The 26,817-nt window shown below is 42.0% G+C and overlaps 1 protein-coding gene across 4 annotated transcripts in view; it reads left to right on the top strand.

Annotated features, from left to right (window-relative positions):
• ctnnd2a (catenin (cadherin-associated protein), delta 2a) overlaps positions 1–26,817 on the top strand; it is a 219,696-nt gene that overhangs the window by 122,257 nt on the left and 70,622 nt on the right. For all 4 annotated transcript variants that reach the window (XM_046833632.1, XM_046833631.1, XM_046833630.1 and 1 more), the window contains 2 exons: positions 2,303–2,528; positions 24,896–25,028. In XM_046833632.1, the coding sequence (XP_046689588.1) occupies positions 2,303–2,528; positions 24,896–25,028 (359 nt within the window). The remainder of the gene's footprint in view (positions 1–2,302; positions 2,529–24,895; positions 25,029–26,817) is intronic.

Here is a 26,817-nt window from a genome sequence, read left to right as displayed (position 1 = left end):
GGACCATTTTCTTGTCACTGAAGCAGATAAGGAGGTGATTTCTTTTGTTACTCAAAGGCTGTTGTTTTACGCTACAGCTCCAGTTCAAAGAGAAAGAAATCGTTGCTTTTGTTAAGAATTGTAGACTTCGTTTTATACATCAGAGAGCAGATATGCTGTGGTAGGCCATCAGGGTCAGAAACGAACACACTTCTGGCCTTAACCTTTTTTATACTTATGTTATACTGTATAATACAAGTATAAAGCATAACATAAGTATAAAAAAGGTTAAGGCCAGAAGTGTGTTCGTTTCTGACCCTGATGGCCTACCACAGCATACATTCTATTTCTATTTACATATTGAAGAGTCGTAAAAAGCATTTCACTACATGTACACTACATCTATCTATCTATCTATCTATCTATCTATCTATCTATCTATCTATCTATCTATCTATCTATCTATCTATCTATCTATCTATCTATCTATCTATCCCAAAGCTCCAGCATTCAAAGACGTCTAATAAAATTGAAAAAATGTGTCTACAATTTTCGGGGAAACCACGGTCGGGTGTCCGCATACTTTTGGCTGAACTGTGTGTGTTTTTGGATCTGGACAGTTTGATTTATTCGCTACACTTTATTTTTTTTTTCTCCCCACTTCTAAATCTTAGACTTTACTTTTTTTCTCTTTGTATGAGTCTGTATCTCATTGTTCAGACTCGAGAAGCTTTTCTTCTTCCTCATATCGATCGTCTCGGCCCCGCGGATTTATGAGCTCGTCTCGGAGGTCGTCTCTCCAGTCAAGACTTTACGCACAAAGCTTTAATGATATTTACCGTGTTCCCAGTTCTGATCGTTTCTATAGTAACGGCTCATTCGCAGGATTGTTGATGTGGTGAAGTTTCCAGTAATGAGAATAAATGATGTAATATTTATGGAAGGAGTCTCCAGTTCCAGCACCTTAACATTTTTCTAAAAAAAGATCTTATATTCTTATTTACATAATTAATTGCCTTTTAAGTTGGGCTTTTATTTTGTCTTTCACTCTGTCTCTCTGTCCTTATGTCTCTCTGTCTTTCTGTTTCTCTGTGTCTCCGTCTCTCTGTATCTCTGTGTCTTTGTATCGCTGTGTCTCTGTATCTTTGTGTCTCTGTTTTTCTGTGTCTCCGTCACTCTGTGTTTCTGTCTCTTTGTTTCTGTGTCTTCGTCTCTCTGGTCCGATGTGTCTCTGTCTCTTTATGTCTCCGTCTCTCTGTGTCTCCATGTTTCTGTGTCACTCTGTCTCTCATTGTCTTTCTGTCTGTCCGTGCCTGCAGATGTTAAATGCTAATGTATCCGTGATAACGCAGAGATAAAAGAGGAAATGAAAGACGGTGGTGGCACCTAAAAATAGGGCTGCTCTATATTCCTGCTGACAAGCAATTACTCATGAGTGAGCACTTCTTAAGCTGAGCTGTATCACACACACACACACACACACACACACACACACACACACATCCCCCTGTGACGAGCCAATTTAGTAAAATACTTATATTACACTCCATTTTCAGTTTTGGAGTGTGTTTCCCTCTGATTGTGATTGTTAGAATCTGTACAGTTCAGGAGACGAATGTGTACAAAATGAGAGAGTCTGTTAGATAAGTGGGCGTGGATTTGTGATCATTCAGCATTTTTGAGATCAGATCCAAGAAATCAGATTATCTTCTATTATATTCTATCTATCTATCTATCTATCTATCTATCTATCTATCTATCTATCTATCTATCTATCTATCTATCTATCTATCTATCTGTCTATCGTAATTTCTCTAAATAGACAGACAGAAAGAAAGTTAGAAAGATCAATAGACAGACAGACAGTCAGGAGGTTGGATAGGTATCTACCTTCCTGTCTGTCTGTCTGTCTGTCTGTCTGTCTGTCTGTCTGTCTGTTTATCTTTCTAACTCCTTCCCTGTCTAGATAATATTGAATCATATCTACTACCCTGTTCTTTGGCTCTGATATAATACACACTGGAGTATATTAGCATTAGCAGTGTTCCATATTTGAAGGGCAGTAATGGATGTTTATACAGTCTGTATTTATCTTGCTATTTTTGACAGATCTGTTTTTACCAAAATTTTGCCGAGGCTTCTCTCTCTCTCTCTCTCTCTCTCTCTCTCTCTCTCAATCTTTCTGTTCTCAACCTTGTCATTCTGTCTGCTCAATTCCTGTCCATTTCCTCCATCATCCTCTTCTGCCCCAATCCAGACCTAATCCACCAGATCTGTGAGCATCTCCTGACCTTTGTGTTTTGTCCCTCCTCTCCTGCCCTAGCCCCGTCCTCCCCCGGTGTTGACTCTGCCCCCCTGCAGAGAACCGCCAGCCAGAATGCGTCTGGAACATTCCCGCGTGGAGGCTACGCCAGCTACGTGGAGCCGTACCGCACGCTGCAGTACTGCTCATCTGTGGAGTCTCCCTACAGCAAGTCGGGCCCTGCCCTTCCTCCAGAGGGGCCCCTGGCACGCTCGCCATCAATCGACAGCATCCAGAAGGACCCCAGGTAAGACTTTGCTGTCCCGAGTTCAACTTGCCTTCCCAGTGTTTGCAGTATTGATGTTCAGGAGAGAACCGATCGCATCTCGGCAGGTTGAGACGAGCGCTGGGAGGAGCACTGAGAGGAGGGTTGAGAGGAGTGTTGAGAGGAGTGTTGGGTGAAGCGCTGGGAGGAGCACTGGGAGTGTTGGGAGGAGGGCTGAGAGAGGCGCTGGGAGGTGTGTTAGGAGGAGGGTTAAGAGGAGTGTTGGGTGGAGCGCTGGGAGGAGCACTAGGAGTGTTGGGAGGAGGGCTGAGAGAAGCGCTGGGAGGAGCGCTGAGAGGAATGTTGGGAGAAGCGATGGGAGGAGTGTTGGGACGAGCGCTGGGAGGAGCGATGGGAGGAGCGCTGAGAGGAGTGTTGGGAGAAGCGATGGGAGGAGTGTTGGGACGAGCGCTGGGAGGAGCGATGGGAGGAGCACTGAAAGGAGTGTTGGGAGAAGCGATGGGAGGAGTGTTGGGACGAGCTGGGAGGAGCGATGGGAGGAGCACTGAGAGGAGTGTTGGGAGAAGCGATGGGAGGAGTGTTGGGAAGAGCGCTGGGAGGAGCGATGGGAGGAGCACTGAGAGGAGTGTTGGGATGACGAACAGCGTTTAAAAGGATGTTGTTCGCTTTTGTTGCAGTTTTGTGTTGAAACGTCAATAGCACTGAGGTTTTATCAATACAAGGGTTTTTTTAATACAAGGGTTTTTGTGCTTTAGGATGTGCTTCAAGTCATGAGATGTTGAATGTGGATGAATTTATAATCTTTTATTTCTAAATATGAGATTAATAAAACCCAATAATCAGCCTTTTTCACACTTTGTTCTTTCTTATTTAAATGATTAGCAAAAACCACCAGACTCATCCAAGCTAGATAGTTTTTCCTCATCATACAGTATATTTGATTGAACATAGTCTCAAATTAAGGACAAAATGATGGAATGGACTAAATTTCCACCCATTAAAGAACCAGAGTCGATTTCGAATCAGGTTTATTGTGTTGACACACAGAAGGAAAATTGGTTCCAGCTGTTGGTGACTCTCAAAAGTACAGACATAGATAACAACACTATACATTCATCTTATAGACAAGACTATAGAGATATGGATTGCTTTCCAGGCCTCCTCACCTCACCTACATCAGTACCTGACTTTACTAACACACACCCTTGAGCTTGAATGAATCTCCAAACAATCTGTACAAAATCTAGTGGAACAGTGAATGTGAATTGAATGTGGAACAGGATGCTTAACATTCATCCATCAAGAGATACTTTCATGCACTTTATTTCACATTAAGAACCCAAAACATTTTACTTCACCAAATGTATTTATTGACTTTTTAATAGCCGTCTTTCTTAAAAGCAAACTCATCGCAGCTGCAGCAGGGTTTTAATTGGTGTTTCCTTGTTGGTGTTCGGGGGTCCATTTGAAGTGTGCGCCACAATGGCACGGACGCCATCTTCGCTCCGAGCTAATTAGCATTGCTGAGTCGTGATCAGTGCAGGTGTTGGTGAAGGCGAGGCTGGACGGATGAAGGCCGGAGCAGCGAGCGAAGCATAATGATGTCTGAGTCTGTGATCTGATTACTCAATGCTGTTCTTTGTAGAACATTTCAAATGAGCTCTGCTGAAATTCACACAGCGAAACCGTTACGCTCTCGTGGCTAGCAGAGATCTTTTCTCGATTTTTTGGAAAAAAAATAAATAATTCTTTCTTTTTTTAGATGCAGTTAAAAAATGTGGCATAGTGATGAAATGAGGATTGATCAGTGTCTTGTATGTGCAATACTATTTAAATAAAATCTATTGACGAGTTCAAGCTAAATAAAATGTATTGAAATTGTGAAGATATGTAAAACCTACAGAGTAGAAAACTAATGAACAGAACGGGGATTTGATGGGATTTTAACTAATAACCTTCTGATCAGACATCCAACCACTATGCTACCACTTTGCACATATTAGTATGTTATCGCTTATGTTATAGCAGCTGTAAATGCCTGTTCCCTTACCAGCTTATGAGGTGGCATCAAAATGTTTTCCCACAGATCCTGTTGCTTTCTCCAAATGTCCTCTCTCAGACACCATAAAACCTGTAGAACTTTCTATTGCCCTCATGGCACGCTGGCAGATTTCTTGGCCAACGTGGTGTTCCCACTACTCCTGGGTCAGCATCCTGGGAACAAACAATGGCAGTGATGTTCTGGATTGTTTTCCGATGATCATCATGTACAACTTGCTGAAAAGTTTCTACGTTTTTTGGGGTTGATCTTGATGAAGGTCGTCTTCCAGTGATGTTCATCCGCTTTTGAAGCGCGTTTCGCTCAAAACACCTCGAACGATTCGTCACAGCATCGCTGTAAATCGCAGACGTGGTAACGCACGTAGACAGAAAGATGGACAGCAGTCACACTGACTTATAAAAGTCGGTGCTCCCTGTGACTGTACATGCAACCTTGTGCTGCCATCTGTTGGCGTGTTACAAAACTATTTTGGAAACTTTTTGATACCACCATGTATCTTCAGTAAGAAAAAAAGTGTCGTTATCAAGATTAAAATTTTACCTACAGTTTTTCCTCTGACACTGGAGACTCCTTCCTTAAATGTTACATAAACATCTCTGGCATTAAAATAAAAAGCCAAACAATGTTTATAATGATGATGAAATTACGTCTTGAAGCTTTTAATTCTTCTCAGGCATCATCAGTCGTTTGTTCCCGGGTTCCGAGTCCATTTCTCTCTATTACGGTTCGAAGGGTTTAAAAAGCACTGATGGGACTCATTGAGACTGTAATGGAGCTGTGAGTGATCGTGTCAGTGGGAGGAGTCCGATGTTGAGCGTGATGGTGGTGGTGGTGGTGCGGTGGCTGTAATGTGTCCACCACTTGCCTCTGAATGTGACACAAACGAGACCATTTTAAAAAAACAACCTCTTTTTATTTCACCACCAAGTCGTTTGTTTCCTTCAACACGACGGTGTAAAGCAGCCGTAACGCTCTGATGACTGCAGTGCTGTTTCTCAGTTCTCCTGGAGTGAGAGAGGAAAAGCAACAAGGTAAAGAACGGCTTTTTCTCCTGACACGGCGTACTGGCAGTGCAGCATTATTTATTTATTTATTTATTTATTTATTTATTTACCCCCGTCAAGCCCCTTGGCAGATGTTTAGCGCTGAAGCACTTGTGAAGGTGTTGACTTTTTCAGACAGGTTTGTTCGGTCAGCGAGTGCCTTCAGGTGAGACGCTTAAGCGCGGTAGACTGACAAAGCGTGACATTTTTCTGACCTTTTCCCTTTGGCAAAGTGCAGGAAGTGTTTTGAGAGAGAGAGAGAGAGAGAGAGAGAGAGAGAGAGAGAGAGAGAGAAAAGAGCAGCGCGTACCACCATATTTTCTTTTTTTGGTGTAAAACTTGAAAATTTCATCATCAATCATCATCATCACCATCATCATTATCACCATCATCATCATTACCACTATCATCATCATGGTTATTATCATCACCATCATCATCATCATCATCATCATCATCACCATCCTCATTCTCATCACCATCGTCATCATTAGGTTTAGAGGGAACTCCCTGTTCTGGCATGAACCCGTTACAGATATCAGATGGCTGCATGAACAGAACTGAGAGACGCCTACAGCCTGATGTTCTCAGAGCACAGTGCGTACGTGCACGTGAGTGGGACTGGGGGAGTAATTGAAGACAGATGAAGGTGAATGAGTGGAGCAAATCGATCAGTGGAAAGAAAGGAAAAAATCATGGGGTTTCCTCCTGCAGATCCAGGCGCCGATCTCCCTGCTTTTCCGAACCTATCGATCTGAGCTGCTTTTAAACACACTCATTATCACTCAGGCTCCAGGCTGCTGTAACATCTGTTCAACATCCTTAATGGAGACACACACACACACACACACACACACATACAGTAAAACATGCTGATTCAAGGAAGTCTTCCATTCTCCTCAAACCAACATCAAGGTAACACGCAAGTTTGGAATTCTGAAACATTCATGCTAGAAGAACATTTTCTGCAGAGTGAACATTGTGGGAAAAGGAGGCGTTTTTATAATTACAACAGCAGCACTTAGATCCAAATCTGCACGATCCATGCAGTCATTCAGATCCATCATTAACATCACCACCATCATCATCATCATCATCACCACCATCATCAACATCATCACCACCACCATTATCATTACCACCATCATCCTTACTATCATCACCATCACCATCATCATTATTATATCATCATCAATAGAATCACCACCACCTTCTTCATCATCATCACCACCACCATCTTCATTTTCATTATAACCACCACCATCATCGTTACCATTATCACCATCATCACCACCAACACCATCAGCAGCAGCATCATCGTCATCATCCCCAACACCAACACCATCACCATCATAATCATCATCATCATTATTACTAACACCACCAACATTGCCGTCTTCATCATGTGGTGAAAAAAGGGGGCGGGGCTTGCATTAATTCCTAATAGTAGACCTTTAAAAAAAAAAAGGGCGAGGTTGCTTGTTGCCAAGGCAGCTGAAGTCCAGTGGTGATGTAATTTTATTCCATTGTTCCAAAATGTTTTTATATACTGTGGTCAGTTTAAATTTTGGATTCTGATTGGTTGTACGGTAGGTGTGGGATTTCTCAGAGCGTCGAACACACAGGTATCTGGGGTTAGTTTAATGGGTTTTGTAAAATAAATCTATGAGATCTTATCCACATAACGTCAAAATCACGTACGTTTGTGGAATAAAACGTGCCCCTGAAATTCAAATAAATATTATTTTTACTCGCATATCAACAGTAGTGTATCAACAGAGTGCATGTTTTTGTAGGCATTTTAGATAAATAAATTCGGAAACGTTTTTGGATTACAGGGTTGATTAGGATTCACGCTCAGCACTAGTAAAAGTTCACAGCTCATGGATTAGCCTGATTAGCATTCAGAGACGTGAAAAAAAAGGAAAGCCGAGCATCAATAAAACATCAGTACATCTTCAGCTACAGGTCACTGAGAGCGAACGCAGTATAATTACAGCCTGAAACATTGCACTGATGGAGCAAGGAACCAGGCTCGCTTTTCTCCTCCTGCTTTCTTCATTGTTCCACTTTTCTGTCTGTGGTTTCTTCAACAGCTTTCAGAAGAACACCCACTGAACAAAACACCAAACATACAGAACACTGTAATTCACTGAAACCAACACCAACATGTTTGTTACCACTGTAGATGTTTATTTGGTTCCTGCTGAAAGTTGGTACGAAAAAGAACTAATATTACTTTAAAATGCACAGACACTCATTTGGACAACAAACTGCACCTTCCTTCATTTGAACATTTTCTTCTCCAGTCTGTCAAATTCATCTTGTGCCTCGAAAAGGTTCCTCCAAACGAAAAACCTCCAATCATCTCAAAAAGGTCATTAGGAAAAGTGTACAATCGCTGCTTCACTCTGGATGGAACTATTCACTATTCACACCTGAACTCCTTCCATCCATTCACAATCCACTATTCACACCTGAACTCTTTTCAGCCAATCACAATCCACTATTCACACCTGAACTCCTTCCATCCAATCACAACCCACTATTCACACCTGAACTCCTTCCATCCAATCACAATCCACTATTCACACCTGAACTCCTTCCAGCTAATCACAACCCACTATTCACAACTGAACTCCTTCAGCCAATCACAATCCACTATTCACACCTGAACTCCTTCCAGCCAATCACAATCCACTATTCACACCTGAACTCCTTCCAGCCAATCACAATCCACTATTCACACCTGAACTCCTTTCAGCCAATCACAATCCACTATTCACACCTGAACTCCTTCCAGCCAATCACAATCCACTATTCACACCTGAACTCCTTCCAGCTAATCACAATCCACTATTCACACCTGAACTCCTTTCAGCCAATCACAATCCACTATTCACACCTGAACTCCTTTCAGCCAATCACAATCCACTATTCACACCTGAACTCCTTTCAGCCAATCACAATCCACTATTCACACCTGAACTCCTTCCAGCCAATCACAATCCACTATTCACACCTGATAAAGTAGTGCCAGATGATTACACTTATTTCGACAGGTGTGTTAGAAACTCTAAATTCACACCTGAGCTTCCAGCCAATCACAATCCAGTATTTCGACTGTCCATGGGAAATTTCTCAGGTAAATTTGATGCAATTTCCTCGTGAATTATTTCAATGGTAAAAAAAACTGCATTCGCTTTTGAAGGTGTTTTTCATAAATTAAATGAAACTATAATGAAGTAAAAACCCAAGAACTGGTCAAAGACAAAAGAAATGGCTTTCTGCTGCCAGCTCGAAGGTCATGTGGGTGTAATTTGGAGTCCGTATGAGAAATGTCCTGTTACTTTAACAGCCCTGAATGCAGCGAAATGACGCATGGCCCTTACACGGCCCCAGCCTGCAGCGTTGCTACTTCCAGGTAAATTACCCTCCACTTATATTCCTCATCGCCTGCTTGTGGTAAAAAAAGTCCCTTAAAGGAAGAAAATGGATGAAACTCTGCACAGGATTTGACCCTTATTATCAGCAGACTTCAATTTGTCGGGCGTGCGGTCCTGGACAAACGTTCTGGACTTTGATAAATAGAGCGTACCGTGTGCACAGGGGAGGCCGAGACCGTTTTATTATGTCTTCCCTTTTGTATGCGGTATAATGAGGAGCAGAAACATCTTGTGAGGTGTGAGACGGGTGCATTGTGATGTAACAGGGAGGTGGAGATGTTTTGGAAAGCGGCATGAGGTGTAATTTTTAAAGATTGAGTTGTCACGCTTTCCTCTAACAAACCCTGTTCCTGGACGAAGTCGAAGTTTTTTGACCTGAGCTTCTCTCACAACAGCAATCAAATTTATCACACTTTCCTAATTAAACCCTTTATACCACAGCCTGATTGATTTCTCAAATCTGATTGGTCGGAAAGTGTGGATTCATGTCCTGTATTAGCAGCTTCAAATCGCAGTTTTATATTAAACTAACATTTGTGTGCTGCACCGTTCCTAGTCGTAGAACTGGTGCTCACTGGCGCCCCCTGCCCCGCCACTGCCCTCGGCCATTTAAATGATGATTCTTAAAATTTAGATTCTCGACTCTGATTGGCCAGAGGTTGTTGATTTGTTGTGAGCGGTTTTGAAACATATTAACCTTAACACTGGTACACTATCAGATTACAAACCCACGTGTATTCGATGATGTGGTGGATGTTTTGAAGAAAGAGATGTTTTCAGTGCTAGAGGTAAATCTGTAGCATTATATTTCCCAGGTATGCTGTCAGAAAAACCCTATTATTGATTAGAGTTTATATAATAAGTGCTGCACAGTCAGCGTGTTTTATTCCATACATGATGGTCAGCAGCTAACTGGGCGGCCATGACTGATCACATGACTCTGGTAAACGACACGTGGTGAAACATCGGCGAGGCAGAGAGGAGCCAGGGTACTCGAGGTTAATGCGTAGCTGCACGTGTCAGCTTTTTAAACTCATCCCACAGACTCCCCACACGGATTAGAGAAATGTGCCAGCTAAGCAAAATCACATCCTTCCCAGGCGTTTCTCTTCTCCTTCTCATCATCATCAAACCGTCCTTTAGTGCAGTGAGAAAGAGAAAGAGATCTCCATGACTCACATCTGCATCACATCACATCACATCTCCACACATGTTCTGATGGTGACCTTTAACATCCACGTGCACCGTCACACACCTCAAACTGTGATTTCCAGACTCACTGGGGCACGGAGATGATCAGAGAAAAACACGAGAGCAAAAAATGATTGTGTATATAAAGGAACAGAAAAGAAAAACAAGAAAGGAAAAGAAAAAAAAAAGGTAGCAAACATGAACTTCAGGGCTGGAACAGCGTTCCTATTTTTCATTTTATTTTATTTGTACTGACGGTGTTGGTTTTGTTCTCATGGCAGTTTGTTGTGAGTGACCACCTTTCAGTCTCATCCCCCCATCATCTTCTGACCTTGTGTATATCTGATACTTGTGTAATAGTGGCGCAAGAGCCACTCAGTTATAATTTATAAATAATCTTTCTTTCTTTTTTCCTTCTTTCCTTTTGTCCTTCTTTTGTTTTCTTTCTTTTCCCCATCCTTTCCTTTCCTTTCTTTTCTTTCCTTTTTTCCTTATTTATTTTTCTCTCTTCCTTTCATTTCCTTCCTTACTTTCTATTGTCCATCCTTTCCTTTATTTTTCTTTCTTCCTTCCCTTTGTCCTTTTCCTTTTCTTCCTTCTTTCCTTCCTTCCTTCCTTCCTTCCTTCCTTCCTTCCTTCCTTCCTTCCTTCCTTCATTCATTCAGTCCTGCTATCTGTGATTTCCTTTCCTTTCCTTTGCTTCCTTCATTCCTTCCTTTCCTCCTTCTGTCATTTTTTCTTTTTCTTCCTTCTTTCCTTTCATTTCCTTTGTTTACTTTCATTTCCTTCCTTCCTTCCTTCCTTCCTTCCTTCCTTCCTTCCTTCCTTCCTTCCTTCCTTCTCATGCTTTATCTCTGAGCTTCTTGTAAACGGGAGATTTTGGTCAGTTTGTAAATTCACTGCTGCTGTTGTATTTTTTTATTCGACTCGATTTTCTCGTTGAAGCAGAAATAAATCCGTTCGCATCCTGGAACACAGTGACGAGGTGTTTTTACACTAAACGGCCCGTTTATCAGGTGAAAAGATTTGTGTGTGTGTGTGTGTGTGTGTGTGTGTGTGTGTGTGTGTTTTAAAACCCTGCATCGTTCACTTGCTGTGAAACGTTTTCCAGGAGGAAGCCACTTACGCAGGAATGACTCATGTTTTTCATTTGGTGTGTGTGTGTGTGTGTGTGTGTGTGGGTGTGGGTGTGTGTGTGTGTGTGTGTGTGTGTGTGTGTTGGAGTAGAGGATAATGGAATAAAAATGCTGTAAATGCCGACAGTTTGTCCTGTAATTGTGTTTGGACCTCAGAAGGTGTTGATTTGGTTTCTGAAGCTGCTTCTTGGACTGAAGCAAAGCTGCGAACGGCAGGTTCATATTAATGACCAATGTGCGTTTTCCTGTATGTTACCGTTTCTATGGCAACAGCAACAGCTCTTTCATGTTAACTTATTTAGAAAACCTGGTTGATACAGATGGGTTTCTGAAAAGAAGGAAGGAGTCTCTAGTTCCAGCACTTTATAACAGCCAGAGCTCAAACTCTTACCTGGAGTTTACTGGGACTTTATTAGGACTGACAGTAAAGACGAAAGCGAGAGGTTGGTGAAGTCCTGGATGATCCTCAGAGACCTCATCACTGCATCACGCTGCTGAAATCCTCCAGCACTGCTCCACTGGTACCACCTTCTCTCAGGGGAAGAGGTTAGTATACCTCAAGGCTCTTCTCTGTTCTGGCACTGAGGTGGTGGAATGAACTTCTCCTAGATGTCCAAACAGTCCCTGACTATCTTCAAGCTATGGGTAAAGACCAGAACTTAATATGTTGCTCAGGTAAAATAAATGATTTAATGATTAGCCATAAATACATAAATCATTATAAAAATAGATTTTCTGGCAAACTGATGGAGAGTAAAAGGAATAAAACACTCTGGAGGAAGTGCTGGAAAATAATCGTATTTAGTTTTCTATCTTTTTTTGTACACAAATTTACAAAACACTCCAGAGGCCGAGGCGTGTCCTGAGAGTCACATAGAATACAGATTAACATGGCAGAGGCAGAGCTGTAACTTCCTGCACACAGGACAGGAAGAGAAGTGGGTTTTGTTTTTCATTAATTTTTTTATGCACTGTGTGTAAAAGGGGCCATGCGCAAAAAGTGTAGATATCAAACCTCGACACTTTAAAGAGTGTTCATGGAGGTGGAAAGTGGCTCTGGGTTTCACTCAACTCAGTTACTTTCAGTTGTTTATTTTAAAGATTTGTGTTTATATAAAAGCAAGAGAACAAACAATAAAACGTCCGATACAATTGTGTGGTTTTTCCACAATCTGTTGGAGCCACACAATTGTATCGGACGTTTTCGGACGCTGGAGCATGACTTTTTCTCTTCACTTGAACTTGGAGATCCAAAACATGTTCCAGCATGCATTATGTGCCCGAAGCTCGCACCATGATGCTCTGTTATACATGGGATGGAGTAGAAGATCTCCTGCTATAAAGCTCCAACCCTATCGATCATAATGGATGTGAACGCTGACTGCACCCCAGGTTCCTCCTCACCTTTTTTATCTACATCAGTACCTGACTTTACTAACAGACTTGTGGCTGAAAGAATCTCCACAAAATCTAGTGGAACATCTTCCCAGAAAAGTGGAGGTTATATAGCAGGAAACTGCTATAATGTAAGTGTAACTATATATGATCGAATGTATGTTGCAGGGGTGTGGTCCAGCACCTGGCTTAAGAATAGAGGGTGCATTTAGAGGAAATGAGTGGTAAGGATCACACACCGAGAGAGTGTGTACATGTGTGTGTGTGTGTGTACATGTGTGTGTGTGTGTTTTATAAAACTGAAAAGTGTCTTTGGTTTTCAGTTTGTCTTCTGCCTCCGGTTCCTTCCTCCCCGAGCCTGCAAGCTCCCCACAACGTGCTGTTGTGCAGTGGATAAAAAAAATCACGTGGTGGTTTTATTGATTATACCTGTAATGGGACAACATGCAGAGTTTAAGCCTGAAATTCTGGCGTGAGTTTCCTGCTTCGGGGAAGCGGTCCTAAAGATGGTTCGATATCGAAAATTGTCAATATGTTCTGTGTGAAATGCTGTTGGTTCTGTCGGTGACAGACGTCTGACTGCATCTGTCCATTTTGAAGATTTAATATTTAAAAATATTAAAATGTGTGGTTTGAATGTAGAGAGAAAAGAAGTCACTGCAGGAGTCTGGCTTCTGGAGTCCAGTTGCTATAGACTGGTTTCTGGAGTCTGGCTTCTGATGTCTGGCTTCTAGAGTCAGGCTGCTGGAGTCTAGTTGCTGGAGACTGGTTTCTGGAGTCTGGTTGCTGGAATCTAGTTCCTGGAGTCTGACTTTTGGAGTCTGGTTTCTGGAGTCTGGGTTCTAGAGTCCAGTTGATGGAGTCTGACTCCTAAAGTATGGCTTCTGGAGACTGGCTTCATGAGTATGGCTGCAGGTGTCTGGCTGCAGGTGTCTGGCTGCTGGAGTCTGGCTGCTGGAGTCTGGCTTCATGAGTATGGCTGCTGGAGTCTGGCACTTCAAGAAATAATCGATCACATTACCCTCGGATAAGAAGATCCCTGGAAATATTCAGACCTCATGGTCACAAACTGAATCATCTTTACTACAATTAACACAGAGAAAGCAGGCGAGATGGTGCAGAGAGAGAGAGAGAGAGAGAGAGAGAGAGAGAGCGAGCGAACACGCCGTGACCAGACGCCGATTGTGAAACGTCTCGGGGAATCGAGGACAAGCCGAGCAGAGCCACGAGGCGTCCCCGAGGAACACTCAGAGAACCATGAAAATATAATTGGGAGCTGTCAGGTACAGCTGAGCACTGAGGCATCACATACAGAGGACACACACACACACACACACACACACACACACACTCAGAAAAGAGAAAGGTGGATAAAAAGGGGGGGTTTGGGTTGTGTGACAGGTTTTTAGCATTTTCAAACGCTGCATAAACATCAAATAACAGCAATTTGGTGGCGGAATGATGGTGCTGCGGAGTGAAGATGCAGTTAAGTGGACGTGCTCGATCACCTCCATGACTCAAACACACCCCCAAAGTCAGGCCACGTTGCTGTTCACTTCTTTTTTTTACATATATTTGATGTGTGAGTAGATTGTTTTCAAAGAAAATGTATGTTTCAGGTGTGATCACTACACACACACACACACACACACACACACACACACACACACACACTACCTGTTCAGTAATAACACAACCATGTTTGTTTTTCTATTTACACACATCCCCAGTGTCCGAGTTTCCCAGCGGATTAAATTTGATTCTTCAATATGAATCAGCTGAGTGAGTCGAATGAGATTGATTCAATACACTCTTGCTCTTCCTCCCTCTCCCTCTCTCTCTCTCTCTCTCTCTCTCTCTCTCTCTCTCTCTCTCTCCTCTCTCTCTCTCTTTCTCTCCCTCTCTCGCCCTCTCTCTCTCTCTCTCTCTCTCTCTCTCTCTCTCTCTCTCTCTCTCTCTCTCTCTCTCTCTCTCTCTCTCTCTCAAGAGTGAATAGAAAGATGTACACAGGACTGTTTTTTTTATTTATTTTTTAGTCGTAACCAGTAGATGATCTGATTCAGGAACTGAGCCACACAGGGTCAAGGTTATAACAAGGTCAAATGTCTGAAATGTCTTTTTTGTTGTTTTTTCCCCCAACAGCTTCCTTTCCTGGATAGATTTACAGTGTAGGGAGATTTCAGGGAGGAGAAGGAAGAGTTATAAGAACATCTTAACACTCCTATTATTATGATTGTAAGCAAGGCCCTTAGCTGTTCAGTTGTATGGATGAGATGAATGTAAGTCACTCTGGATAAGGAAACATCTGTCAAACACTATAACTGTAAAATGTACTTAATTAGTAATAGTAGAAGATCTACATCATACATCTCTCCATTTTTATCCTGAATAATTATCCCTCTATCCCATGAAATCAGGAGTGTGTTTGTCTTTCTACATCTCTCTCTCTCTCTCTCTCTCTCTCTCTCTCTCTCTCTCTCTCTCTCTCTCTCTCTCTCTCTCTCTCTCTCTCTCTCTCTCTCTCACTCTCTCTCTCTCTCTCTCTCTCTCTCTCTCTCATTCTATTTCAGGTTTTTTTTCGTTTGTAGCGTAACAAATTCGCTTAAAAGGAGAAAGTAACTGAGAGAGAAAGAGATAGAGAGAGGAAGAGAGTGAGAAAGAGAGAGGGAGCGAGAGAGAGAAAGAGAGAGAGAAAGAGAGAGGTGTTACAGCCAACAGCTTCACAAATCACCAGGGTTTACGTGACATCATCCACCCATGGCTCTTTACCAGATGTGTATACTGTGTAAATGTGTAAATGTGTAAATGTGTGTGTGTGTGTGTGTGTGTGTGTGTGTGTGTGTGTGTGTGTGTGTGTGAGAGAGAGAGATATCAGCTGATAGGTGTGACTCGTGTTCGTTACTCAGCTCTGTAGAACTCACTGACTGAGAGACACGTCTCAAACGATTTCTCGTCTGGATCCGATCTCACGCGCGTTTCTACGTTTCTTTGCTTTTCTTGCTCACAGCTTCGTTTCGTTTAGTTCAGAGCTCTCATAGCAGGAGATCAAAATAGATCTTCATGGATATCCACAGTTTTGTTGGACGAACCACATCTGGGTGGAAACTCGGGTGTCCCAATACTTTTGGTCATACAGTGTAGTTGAGCGTATATTATATAATAATTTTAACACGTTTTTTTAGTAATTGTAAAACACAAACTCAGAAACCTAATTATGAATATTTCTCGCACTGTGTATGGGTGTGTGTGTTTGTGTGTGTGTGTGTGTGTTTGTCTGTGTGTGTGTGTTGTTCAGGTTTATATCACTCTATAAAACAGTTTCTCTGAAGATATTACAGCTTCTTTCTGTGTGTAATTGGAATACGGTTCCCATGGGAGCCCATAGCGGCTTTTCCCCCGCGTATGGAAATGTATCAGCCGTGGTTATTTTCAGCTCCGCTGCTTCTTAATGATGGGACTGGGTTTAGAGTGAAGATAACCGGAGCTGAACCCCGAGTCGGAGTCAGATCAGAGTCTGGGTTGGATCGGGATCTGCGCTGGACGGCTGTGGAACGAGTCACGATGCGATCTGATGTTTATTTCTCTAACGGTGGAGGGGTTTAATACATAACAGGGTGGTGGAGCTCTTTCACACTGCTCAGCACTGCTGCTGCTACGTGAATACGTCGTATCGCAACACTACGGAGGCCGAGGCGTGTCCTGAGAGTCACATAGAATACAGATTAACATGGCAGAGGTAGAGCTGTAACTTCCTGCACACAGGACAGGAAGCGAATGTCTGGTGTTAGAGAATCTTTTTCTTTTTGCACTACGGAGGTGTGTGTGTGAAAGGGGTCATGAGTTAAAAGTCAGAAGGCACTTAATAAAGTAGATTGATGATTTGCTGTCTGTCTGAACCAAAGAAATAAAAGCAAACTATTTGTACAATCCTGAATTGCAGAGCATCATATTTTTTCCACTGCATCGTATCGTGTTGAATCAAAATCGTATCGCATCGTAATTGTGGGGAATCATATCGTATCGTTTCGTATCGTATCGTATCGTATCGTATCGTATCGTAGTGTAGCGTATCGCATCGCATCGCATCGCAGTGCAGCGCATCGCATCGCATCGCATCGCAGCGCATCGCATCGCATCGCATCGCATCGCATCGTATCGCATCGTATCGTATCGTATCGTATCGTATCGTATCGTATCGTGTCGTATCATAGTGTAGCGTGTCGTATCGTATCGCATCGCATCACAGTGTAGCGCATCGCATCGCATCGTATCGCATCGCATCACAGTGCAGCGCATCGTATCGCATCGCATCACAGTGTAGCGATCGCATCGCATCGCATCGAGTGCAGCGCATCGCATCGTATCGCATCGTAGTGTAGCGATCGCATCGCATCGTAGTGCAGCGCATCGCATCGCATCGCAGTGTAGCGATCGCATCGCATCGTCGCATCGCAGTGTAGCGCATCGCATCGCATCACAGTGCAGCGCATCGCATCGCATCGCATCGTGTCGTATCGCATCGCATCGCATTACAGTGTAGTGTAGCATATCGCATCGCATCGCATCACAGTGCAGCGCATCGTATCGTATCGCATCGCATAGTGCAGCGATCGCATCGCATTACAGTGTAGTGTAGCATATCGCATCGTATCGCATCGTAGTGTAGCGTATTGCAGCATATCGCATCGTATCGTCGCATCGCATCGCATCGCATCGTGTCGTATCGTATCGCATCGCATCGCATCGTATCGCATCGTATCGTATCGTATTATAGTGTAGTGTAGCGTATCGTCGCATCGCATCGCATCGCATCGCATCGTAGTGCAGCGATCGTATCGCATCGCATCGCATCGCATCGCATCGTAGCGTAGTGTAGCGATCGTCGCATCGCATCGCATCGCATAGTGTAGCGTATCGCATCGCATTACAGTGCAGTGTAGCATATCGTATCGCATCGCATCGCATCGTAGCGTAGTGTAGCATATCGTATCGTATCGTATCGTGGCGTATCGTATCGCATCGCATCGTGTCGTATCGTATCGTATCGTAGTGTAGCGTATCGTATCGTATCGTATCGTATCATAGTGTAGCGTATCGTATCGTATCGTATCGTAGTGTAGCGTATCTTATCGTATTATAGTGTAGTGTAGCGTATCGTATCGTATCGTATCGTATCGTATCGTATCGTATCGTATCGTAGTGTAGCGTATCGTATAAATGTCGTATCGTGTCGTATCGTATCGCATCGTATCGTGTCGTATCGTGGTGTAGCGTATCGTATAAATGTCGTGTCGTGTATCGTATCGTAGTGTAAGCGTATCGTGTCGTATCATAGTGTAGCGTATCGTGTCGTGTCGTGTCGTGGTGTAGCGTGTCGTATCGTATCGTATCGTGTATCGTATCGTATTATAGTGTAGTGTAGCGTATCGTGTCGTATCGTGGTGTAGCGTGTCGTGTCGTAATAAATGTCGTATAAATATCGTAGTGTAGCGTATCGTATCGTATCGTAGTGTAGCGTATCGTATCGTATCGTATCATAGTGTAGCGTATCGTATCGTATCGTATCGTATCGTAGTGTAGCGTATCGTATCGTATCGTATTATAGTGTAGTGTAGCATATCGTATCGTATCGTATCGTGTCGTATCGTATCGTATCGTAATAAATGTCGTGTCGTGTCGTGTCGTGTCGTATCGTAGTGTAGCGTATCGTGTCGTATCGTAATAAATGTCGTATCGTATAAATATCGTAGTGTAGCGTATCGTATCGTATAAATATCGTGTCGTGTCGTATCGTATAAATATCGTATCGTAGTGTAGCGTATCGTATCGTATCGTATCGTATCGTAGTGTAGCGTATCGTATCGTATCGTATCGTATCGTATCGTATCGTAGTGTAGCGTATCGTATCGTATCGTATCGTATCGTAGTGTAGCGTATCGTATCGTATTATAGTGTAGTGTAGCATATCGTATCGTATCGTATCGTATCGTATCGTAGTGTAGCGTATCGTAGCATATCGTATCGTATCGTATCGTATCGGTAGCTGCTACATACTGTGAGTGTCTTTACCGTATCGTATCATTGGCTATGGATTGTATGTACTAATATATACATGTATGTAACAGCAGGTTTATAGGTATTATTATTTGTATTATTTATTTTTGTATTAATAAGTAGCTCAAAAAAGTACTCAAATGCATAAAATGTAAAAAAAATAGTTATATTTCTTCTTTTTATTATTATTATTTATTTATTTATTAAGCATTTTTTAGTACTCTTTTGCATCATCCCTGCCGAATATCAAGTGCATTAATGTTTTTCCATCATGTACTGCAAAAGCAGAAGCCAACAGTTTGTGTGTGTGTGTGTGTGTGTGTGTGTGTGTGTGTGTGTGTGTGTGTGTAATGTTATGCGCATAAAGTTCATTAATTCTCTCCATATGACTGTATCTTCTGGACTCGGTGATATAAATCTCGTGCTAATAAGCTGCACCTCTGAGCTGCAAATTAAACATTCTGCTTCATGTCTTGTGTCTGTGTGTGTGTGTGTGTGTGTGTGTGTGTGTGTGTGTGTGTGTGTGTGTGTGTGATGTTAATTAATCCTCACGATTTTCAAGTGTATCTTCTTTGCCCCCAGTTGTTAAAAAAAACCTCCTTTAATAAGCAGGGGAAAAAAACACGTCTCACGTGTGCATGTGTGTGTGTGTGTGTGTGTGTGTGTGTGTGTGTGTGTGTGTGTGTGTGTGTGTGTGTGTGTGTTGAACCCCTCCCATTTCTCTGCCACGTCTCCGTCAGCGTTGACGTTCCTCCTATTTCTGCCCGTCTCTATTCCCGTCTCTTCCTAATTGACGTTCCGGTCCTGGAAGAGTTTTTGAGCGTGAGTGGAGACGACAGGATGGTCCTGCACACGGCTGTCATCTCACACCAGGGCTCTCCGTGTTCCTGCTCCGTGTTCTGAGACACATGCCGAGCTCACGGGTGTCCTGCGAGGCCCCCGGTGAAGCCTCCAATCACAGTCCTTGTCATCAGACCCTCGGCTGGCGTCCAGGAAGTTAAGAAATCTGTTCCGAGTTCATTAACGCAGGCCGCAATTTCCATCATATTCTTCTTGTTTTCCGGATGAGTGGCGAACATCAGAAGTTTTCACTCATTTTCGAGCTGGAAAGGTCATTGTGGGATTTTTTTTCCCCCTGAACACAAATCAGGACGTGTTATTCATCATCAAGTGTTATTACGGTGAAAATCCTTCAGGCATGAAAATGCTTTTTCAAGGGTTCTTTCTGCCTTTTTTTTTTCTTTGCTCAAGAAACTGATTCGTTTAGAAAGAATAATTACCCAAAACAGCACACAGAAAACTTTATTGATCACAAAGGAAATGATTTGGTTGGAATTGCTCCCAGTACAATTTATGCAAAACTAAATATAAGAAATGTAAAATAAAATATACATATTTATTAGTATATTAAGTGCAGATCCTGCAGTGAAGCAGCAGTGAAACACGACAGAAAAGATCAGACTACATGATAATGACACAGTTATAAACTGATAAATATGCGATTATAGATTCAAATTGGACTTTTTATCCGTTTATTGTTACCTCTAATGTTCATGAAACCATTTGGTTTCTGTTTTCATGTCATTTGCGGTGTAATAAGCACTCGTTTCTTATGCAGACTTTCTATTTTTAATTTTCTTGAAAAAAAAAAAGCACAAATTACATCACTGACACTGGAGACTCCTTCCAAAAATGTTTCATTACAAGAAAACGTCATATTTAGATTGTTGAGAGTTTATTGTCGATGGAGTATCTGATGTAGCATACCATGTGATTAAAGAAAGAAAGAAAGAAAGAAAGAAAGAAAGAAAGAAAGAAAGAAAGAAAGAAAGAAAGAAAGAAAGAAAGAAAGAAAGAAAGAAAGAAATTTCATTGTCACGTGTATTTTTTACAGCACAGTTAAAATCCCCCAGCGCTGATAGGAAGCTGTGGTCAGAGCGCAGGGTCCGCTATGTTACAGTGCCCCTAGAGCACAGAGAGTTAAGGGCCTTGCTCAGGGGCCCCAAGAGTGGCGGTTTGGGCTTGAACCTCCAAGCAGAAATCTAGAACCTTAACCATTGAGCTCCTACTTCCCCAAGTGGTAAGCTGTTGCTATAGAAACCATAACCATGTACTAATAAAGTGTAAACCAGCACTACATCAGAGTGAAGCCAAAATGTTGAAGAAGCTTCTGATGGATTATGTGCTGATATTAGATCCATTATTTTATATCCTGATTGTTCAAGAGTCCCAGAAACATAACAAGTCCTAAAAATAAGGGGGCAAGTAACTATAAAGGGGGCAATATTTGAAATATTGAAATATTTCAGCATCACGCGTAATTTTTTTCATTATTTGTTGAATTAATGAACGAATAAATGACCAAAACACGACGTTTGTTTGCCTTGCGTTAGTGTTTGAGTAAAATGAATTCCTCTTCCTGTCTTTATTCGTGCGTGAACACGTTTATTTCACCCGCGCACGTGTTCATTTCTTCCTCGCGAGAGCTGCAGTAATGAAATGACACATGGCCGTTACGAAGGTTATGTAATTGTCTCTCCGTCCACTATAATTAGAAAATGAAGGTACTTTGGGGTTTCATTCGAGATCACGGGCCTCGTACCTCAGCTTTAATGCTATATGATTGAATTAAGGAAGCGTGTTTACGGATGAGTTCTGGAAACGTGAATGAGGCGACGGGTTCTGCCTCCGACACGACGGCGTCTCGCTGCAGTAATGATGAAATAAAGTCTTGCTCTTATAAGAATCAGCGTAATTACTGTTGTGGAAACGAGAGAAGATCACGAGGCCGGCGCTGTGTCCATGTTTACCACCGTGTCTCGGATTAAAGACGCCGTAATTACCCGGCTGGGTGGAGGGGCGTGTCTGTGTGTGTGTGTGTGTGTGTGTGTGTGTGTGTGTACTGTAGACACCTGTTAGAGCACTGTGGTCTGAACGCTAATTTCTGTTTATTTAGCTGATTACTCTGGGAAAGTATAAAGGACACGATGACGTACGTTCAGCTCTATCCTGCACTCAATCTATTCCCTCGTTTAATTCGAGATGCGCGATGCAATTCTGGTGTCTGTTGGTATTCTGTTAAATATTACTCAAAAAATAAAACCCATGGCATTCAAGTTCCATGTCAAGAATTGTGCAACCACAACCCCATGTCAGTGCACAAGTATCTCAAGATATTATTAAAAAATCTGCTTTAAAGCAAACCAACAGAAAACACAGTGAAATCCAGGAGACACTGTGATTTTATTTTCCTGACAAACCCAAACACGCAAACAGACTAGTTAACAAAACTAGCGAACAGCCGAATGCATGGTTTTCTGTTCTTTTGTCTTGTTGTTGTGAGAATAGAGGACAAGAAAAGGAAGAGAAAAAGATCATAGGCTGGTAGTGGGGCATTTTCTGGCCTGAGGGTTGTGCGACACACACACACACACACACACACACACACACACACACACACACCTCTTCAGTTTCTATCTCCATCACCCTCGTTCTTGTCCCTCAAGACCTGGAGATCCACGTGTCCTCTCTCTGTCCCTTAATCCGACCTTGAACTGGATTCCAAAAACACACTGCATGTTTGCATTGTAATTCAGATTTAATTAAAGTTGTCTTTGGTTAATGGGTAAGAGTTATTTACTGGAAATATTGATTAGCGCTGGATGAATTCGCTCCGTCTCTGGGCTCGGAGTAAAAGCGAGTTTATCTTGGCGCGATGCGTCTTGATAACGGCTTTATCAGCCTTATATTAAAAATACACACAATTAAACCGCCTGCTCGCAGTAAATGTTATAAAATATGCAGTTAATGTATATAGCAGGGGTTTAACAACACGGTTATGTGTGTGTGTGTGTGTGTGTGTGTGTGTGTGTGTGTGTGTGTGTGTGTGTGTGTGTGTGTGTTAATGGCTGATGTGGTGTACACACCACCTCCCACTTCAACATCTGGACACGTAAAAAATGGACTATGACCCAAGAGCCTTAATTAATAAAAACACATAAAACATTTTCATGAAGAGTAATTGTGTGTCTATTGTAGATGAAGAAATATTGTAGGTTACTTTGTGTTTATCTTATACTGTATGAAGAGGTATTATGTGTGTACAGTATTTGAAGAGTTCTTGTGTGATGGAGTGTGTTTATGGTATATAGTGTGAATGTGTGTCTAATGTACAACCCCAATTAAAAAACGTTGGCATGCTGTGTAAATTAAACATTTTAATCAATACAGTGATTTGCAAAAACCCATAAATCCGTATTCTATTCACAATCAAATTAATTTTTTAACTGAGAATATACTTACTATGTTAAGGGAAAAAAAAGGTCATTTTGAATTTGATGGCTAAAACACGTTTTTAAGAAAAGGTGGGACAGGGTCACGTTTCCCACCTTGTAGAATCACGTCTTCTGTCCGTATACATCTGGGAACTCAGGAGACCAGTTGTTTTGGGAGAGGAATGTTGTTCTGTATGTGTCCGATACAGGATTCTAGCTGCTCATCAGTTGTGGGTATTCTTCGTTGTGTTTTTCGCTTCATGCTGCAACAAATGTTTTTAAATAGTGAAAGGTCTAGACTACAGGCCGGCCCGGTTCAGCACCTCTAAAACCTTTTACTAAGGATGGAAACATTTTTTGCTCTAAAATCTGTGTAGGATTGAGCGTTGAAGCCTTTCCATTCCACAGGCACTAATGCACTGAGGCACTACGCACTGACAACAAGCCATATAGTCCCACTCCTCTTTAGTGCAGAGGACATGGTGTCCTTTGTGTCCATTGTACAAAAAGAAATAGGAATAAGGAAACAGTTTTCCACTTTGCCTCAGTACATTTTAGAATTAGCTTTCGATTTCTAAAATTGTTCCACAGTTTGTAAACACAGTCTTTTACAGAATGTTGAAGCTCCACTCATCCTTACTTCTGAGAGACTTTCCCTTTCTAAGATGCACAATTTATACCCAATCATTTTACTGACCTGCTGTTTATTAACCTCAATAGTTACAAAACGCTTCGTTAACTGTTTCATTTTAATGACACTTACTTTTTCCAGACTTTTGCTGCCTCTGTCCCAATCTTTTTAAAAACGTGTTGCGGCCATCAAATTTGAAATGACCCTAATTTTGACCTTAAAATGGTACATTTCCTCAGTTTCAACATATGTTTTCTCTTTCGAATAAAATATTCTTTTTCAGATTTGCTCATCATCGCATTCGGTTTTTATTTACATTTTAGACTTTTTTGTTTGTTTGGTTGTAGAAGTGTTGAAGTGTGTCTATGGTAGATAAAGAGTGCTATGTGTCTATGGCAGAGGTAGTATGTGTCTATGGGAGACAAAAAAGTTCTCCATTGTAGCATTGTTGCTATGTACGTGTTGTTCTGTAAACAGGACAGAAACATACACATTGCCCTGGTTCTCCAGGTGTCCCGGTTCTGTCATGTTAAAGTGTCATTGGACTGTTTTATAGCATTTAGCAGAGCAGCATCCAGCAATATCACTGCCCTCCTGGTGCATGCATGCCGCGTTAGCATGATCATGATTGGCATTCAATTTCCGAGCCCTGCTCTGTCCCTGCTAGCTTTAATTAACCAAGAAACCACAGACCTTATCTTCTACACATGGTTTTCATTCGGTGTGATCAGCGCTGGGTTGTGAGAGTCAGATCCTCGACTTTAAGAGCCGGCTGATCTTTATCTGCCCTGGGGAATCTCTCCATATGGGAGGTTTAAGATTCCGGCCGTTCTGTGTTTAACTCATGGTTCCCTCAGTAGCTATCAGATGTTTATCTCTAACTAATAAAAGATTCATTTCGATGCACTGCTTTTTGATGAAGAGTCGAGTTTTATGGAGGAACCTGGTTTCACAGGAACATTTAACGTTTTCTCGTAAACCGTTAATGCAATACACATCATCTTTATTCTATTACAAGGATTATTCAATGATAAAATTTCATATGATGTAATGTCAATGTATGAATATATGTGTGGCCGTATTTTCCCAATACGTTTGTTCCACTACAGAAATTTTGAAATCTATAAAACCTCTCTATCTTTCTGGATCTCTGTAGGGAATTTGGTTGGCGAGACCCCGAGCTTCCTGAAGTCATCCAGATGTTGCAGCATCAGTTTCCGTCGGTTCAGTCCAACGCTGCAGCGTACCTGCAGCACCTGTGCTTCGGGGACAACAAGATCAAGGCTGAGGTGAGTTACAGTTCATCAAACCTGCATAAAAAAGTTTTTTCTTTTACACAAGCAACATCATTAGAGTTTTTCCGAGTTTTTATAGTCTTCCAGAACCGCAGGAAGCTGTTTATCATTTAGCAGGGTAAAGAGCAAGGCGTGATATGTGGAAGTCGGTCGCAATAAACGAGGGCAGAGTTTTTGGCAAATGTTTTGTAACACACCAACAGATGCACGCATAGTCACAGGTAGCACCGACCTTCATAAGTTCGTGTTCCAAAACACATGGTCTTGTGTACATCTGGAGCTGTGCAGCTGGTGCTAATCTGATCACATGCGTTCCCCTGTCACCGAGCTCCTCCTCACACGCGAAACAACGTGATCTCACTTCCACACTCACCAGATCCTGCAGACTTCTCTCCTTTCCCGTAGTTGAAGATCCAGCTCAGTAGGTGCTTGAGACGCTTCAAAAAGAAAACTTTCAGGACACGTTCCAGAAGAACACTGGGGGCGCTGTATTGCTGCACAACGGGACTATTTTGAAGGTGATCGTGTGGAAACATAGATAAATGTGTACTTGTAAGCGGAGCTCGTCTTGATACCTCTTTTGATATCACCTCGTAAACGTTAAGAAAGCTTTAAGAAATCCGGGCTGGAGAGTTTCATCGTTCTTTAAGGAGTGTTATACAGAACATGTTTTTTTCTGGAACGTTGCGCCGATCCTGCGGAGCTCCTCGTTCACCATATTGACGTCTTTTGTTCTGTAGAAATTAATTCTTACGCACGTTGTCAGCAGATAATTCGGCTCTTTATTGATGCGGGACATTTTTTTCTGTACAGCGAGACAAATAATAAAAGGCAACAACGATGTATTGACGTGTACATGAAGCAGCTCAGTAATCGGGTCTCGAAGGCTTAAAGTGGGCTGACGGAAATGAAATTCTGAGGAACCAATTAAAATAAATAAATAAATAAACCACGAGAGCCAATGAGAGCAGCAGACCAACCTCTAAATGTTATTTAATGAAAAAATAAAGTTCAGTTTCCGATGAGGAGCGTTCGCATCGTTCCTCTGTGCTGTCGTATTCATTACACAAATTCCCAAATTTATTACCAAAATTCTGTTTGCTCTGATTTGTTTTACAAGATGTAGAAATGAACCTTTCAGCAAGAAACTCTCGAGTGGAATGAGAAAGTTTTATTAAGGTTCGCTCCGGAACATTACTGTACAAGCGTCACGTCGCGCTCTTTCAGACGTTCATGTTTTAATTTCTTAAGTCTTACAAAGAACGATCCCAGAAACCTACGATGAAGAGTCGTGCCGTTAGTCTGTTCTATAGACTGCTGTTTTATTATCCATTCACTGGTGGTTTATTTACTTTAATGTAGCTTCAATTACACATAAAGTGAAATGGTTCAGGATGAAACGGCACAATTATCAGACCTATAAACACGTTCTAGAATATAAATACTGCTATATTTATGATTATGTAAGGAATAATTCAGGTGTAGGTATAAAGTGTTCAAGGATATCGAGGTGAAGAAGGTCCAGAGGTGAAGCGGAGAGCATTAAAATGGTGTAAAGTCTCACACCTTGCTGTGGATTATCACTGTATACCATGGTCACTTCTCAGCATTGAAGCTGTTATTGATGTTTACAGAGTAAAACTGACTGAATGGATCAAAATAACGTTTTATTCCCATTACGCATTTTACATACGACTATAATTCTGCTGCTCCGCATCACACACACAGATAAAGTAGTGCCAGAAGTTGAGTTATTTGTATGAAAGATCCAGTTTGTGTTGCA

Source organism: Silurus meridionalis, chromosome 21 (assembly GCF_014805685.1).
Source record: "Silurus meridionalis isolate SWU-2019-XX chromosome 21, ASM1480568v1, whole genome shotgun sequence".
Lineage (NCBI taxonomy): Eukaryota > Metazoa > Chordata > Actinopteri > Siluriformes > Siluridae > Silurus > Silurus meridionalis.
This window is presented reverse-complemented; position numbering and strand designations above follow the sequence as displayed.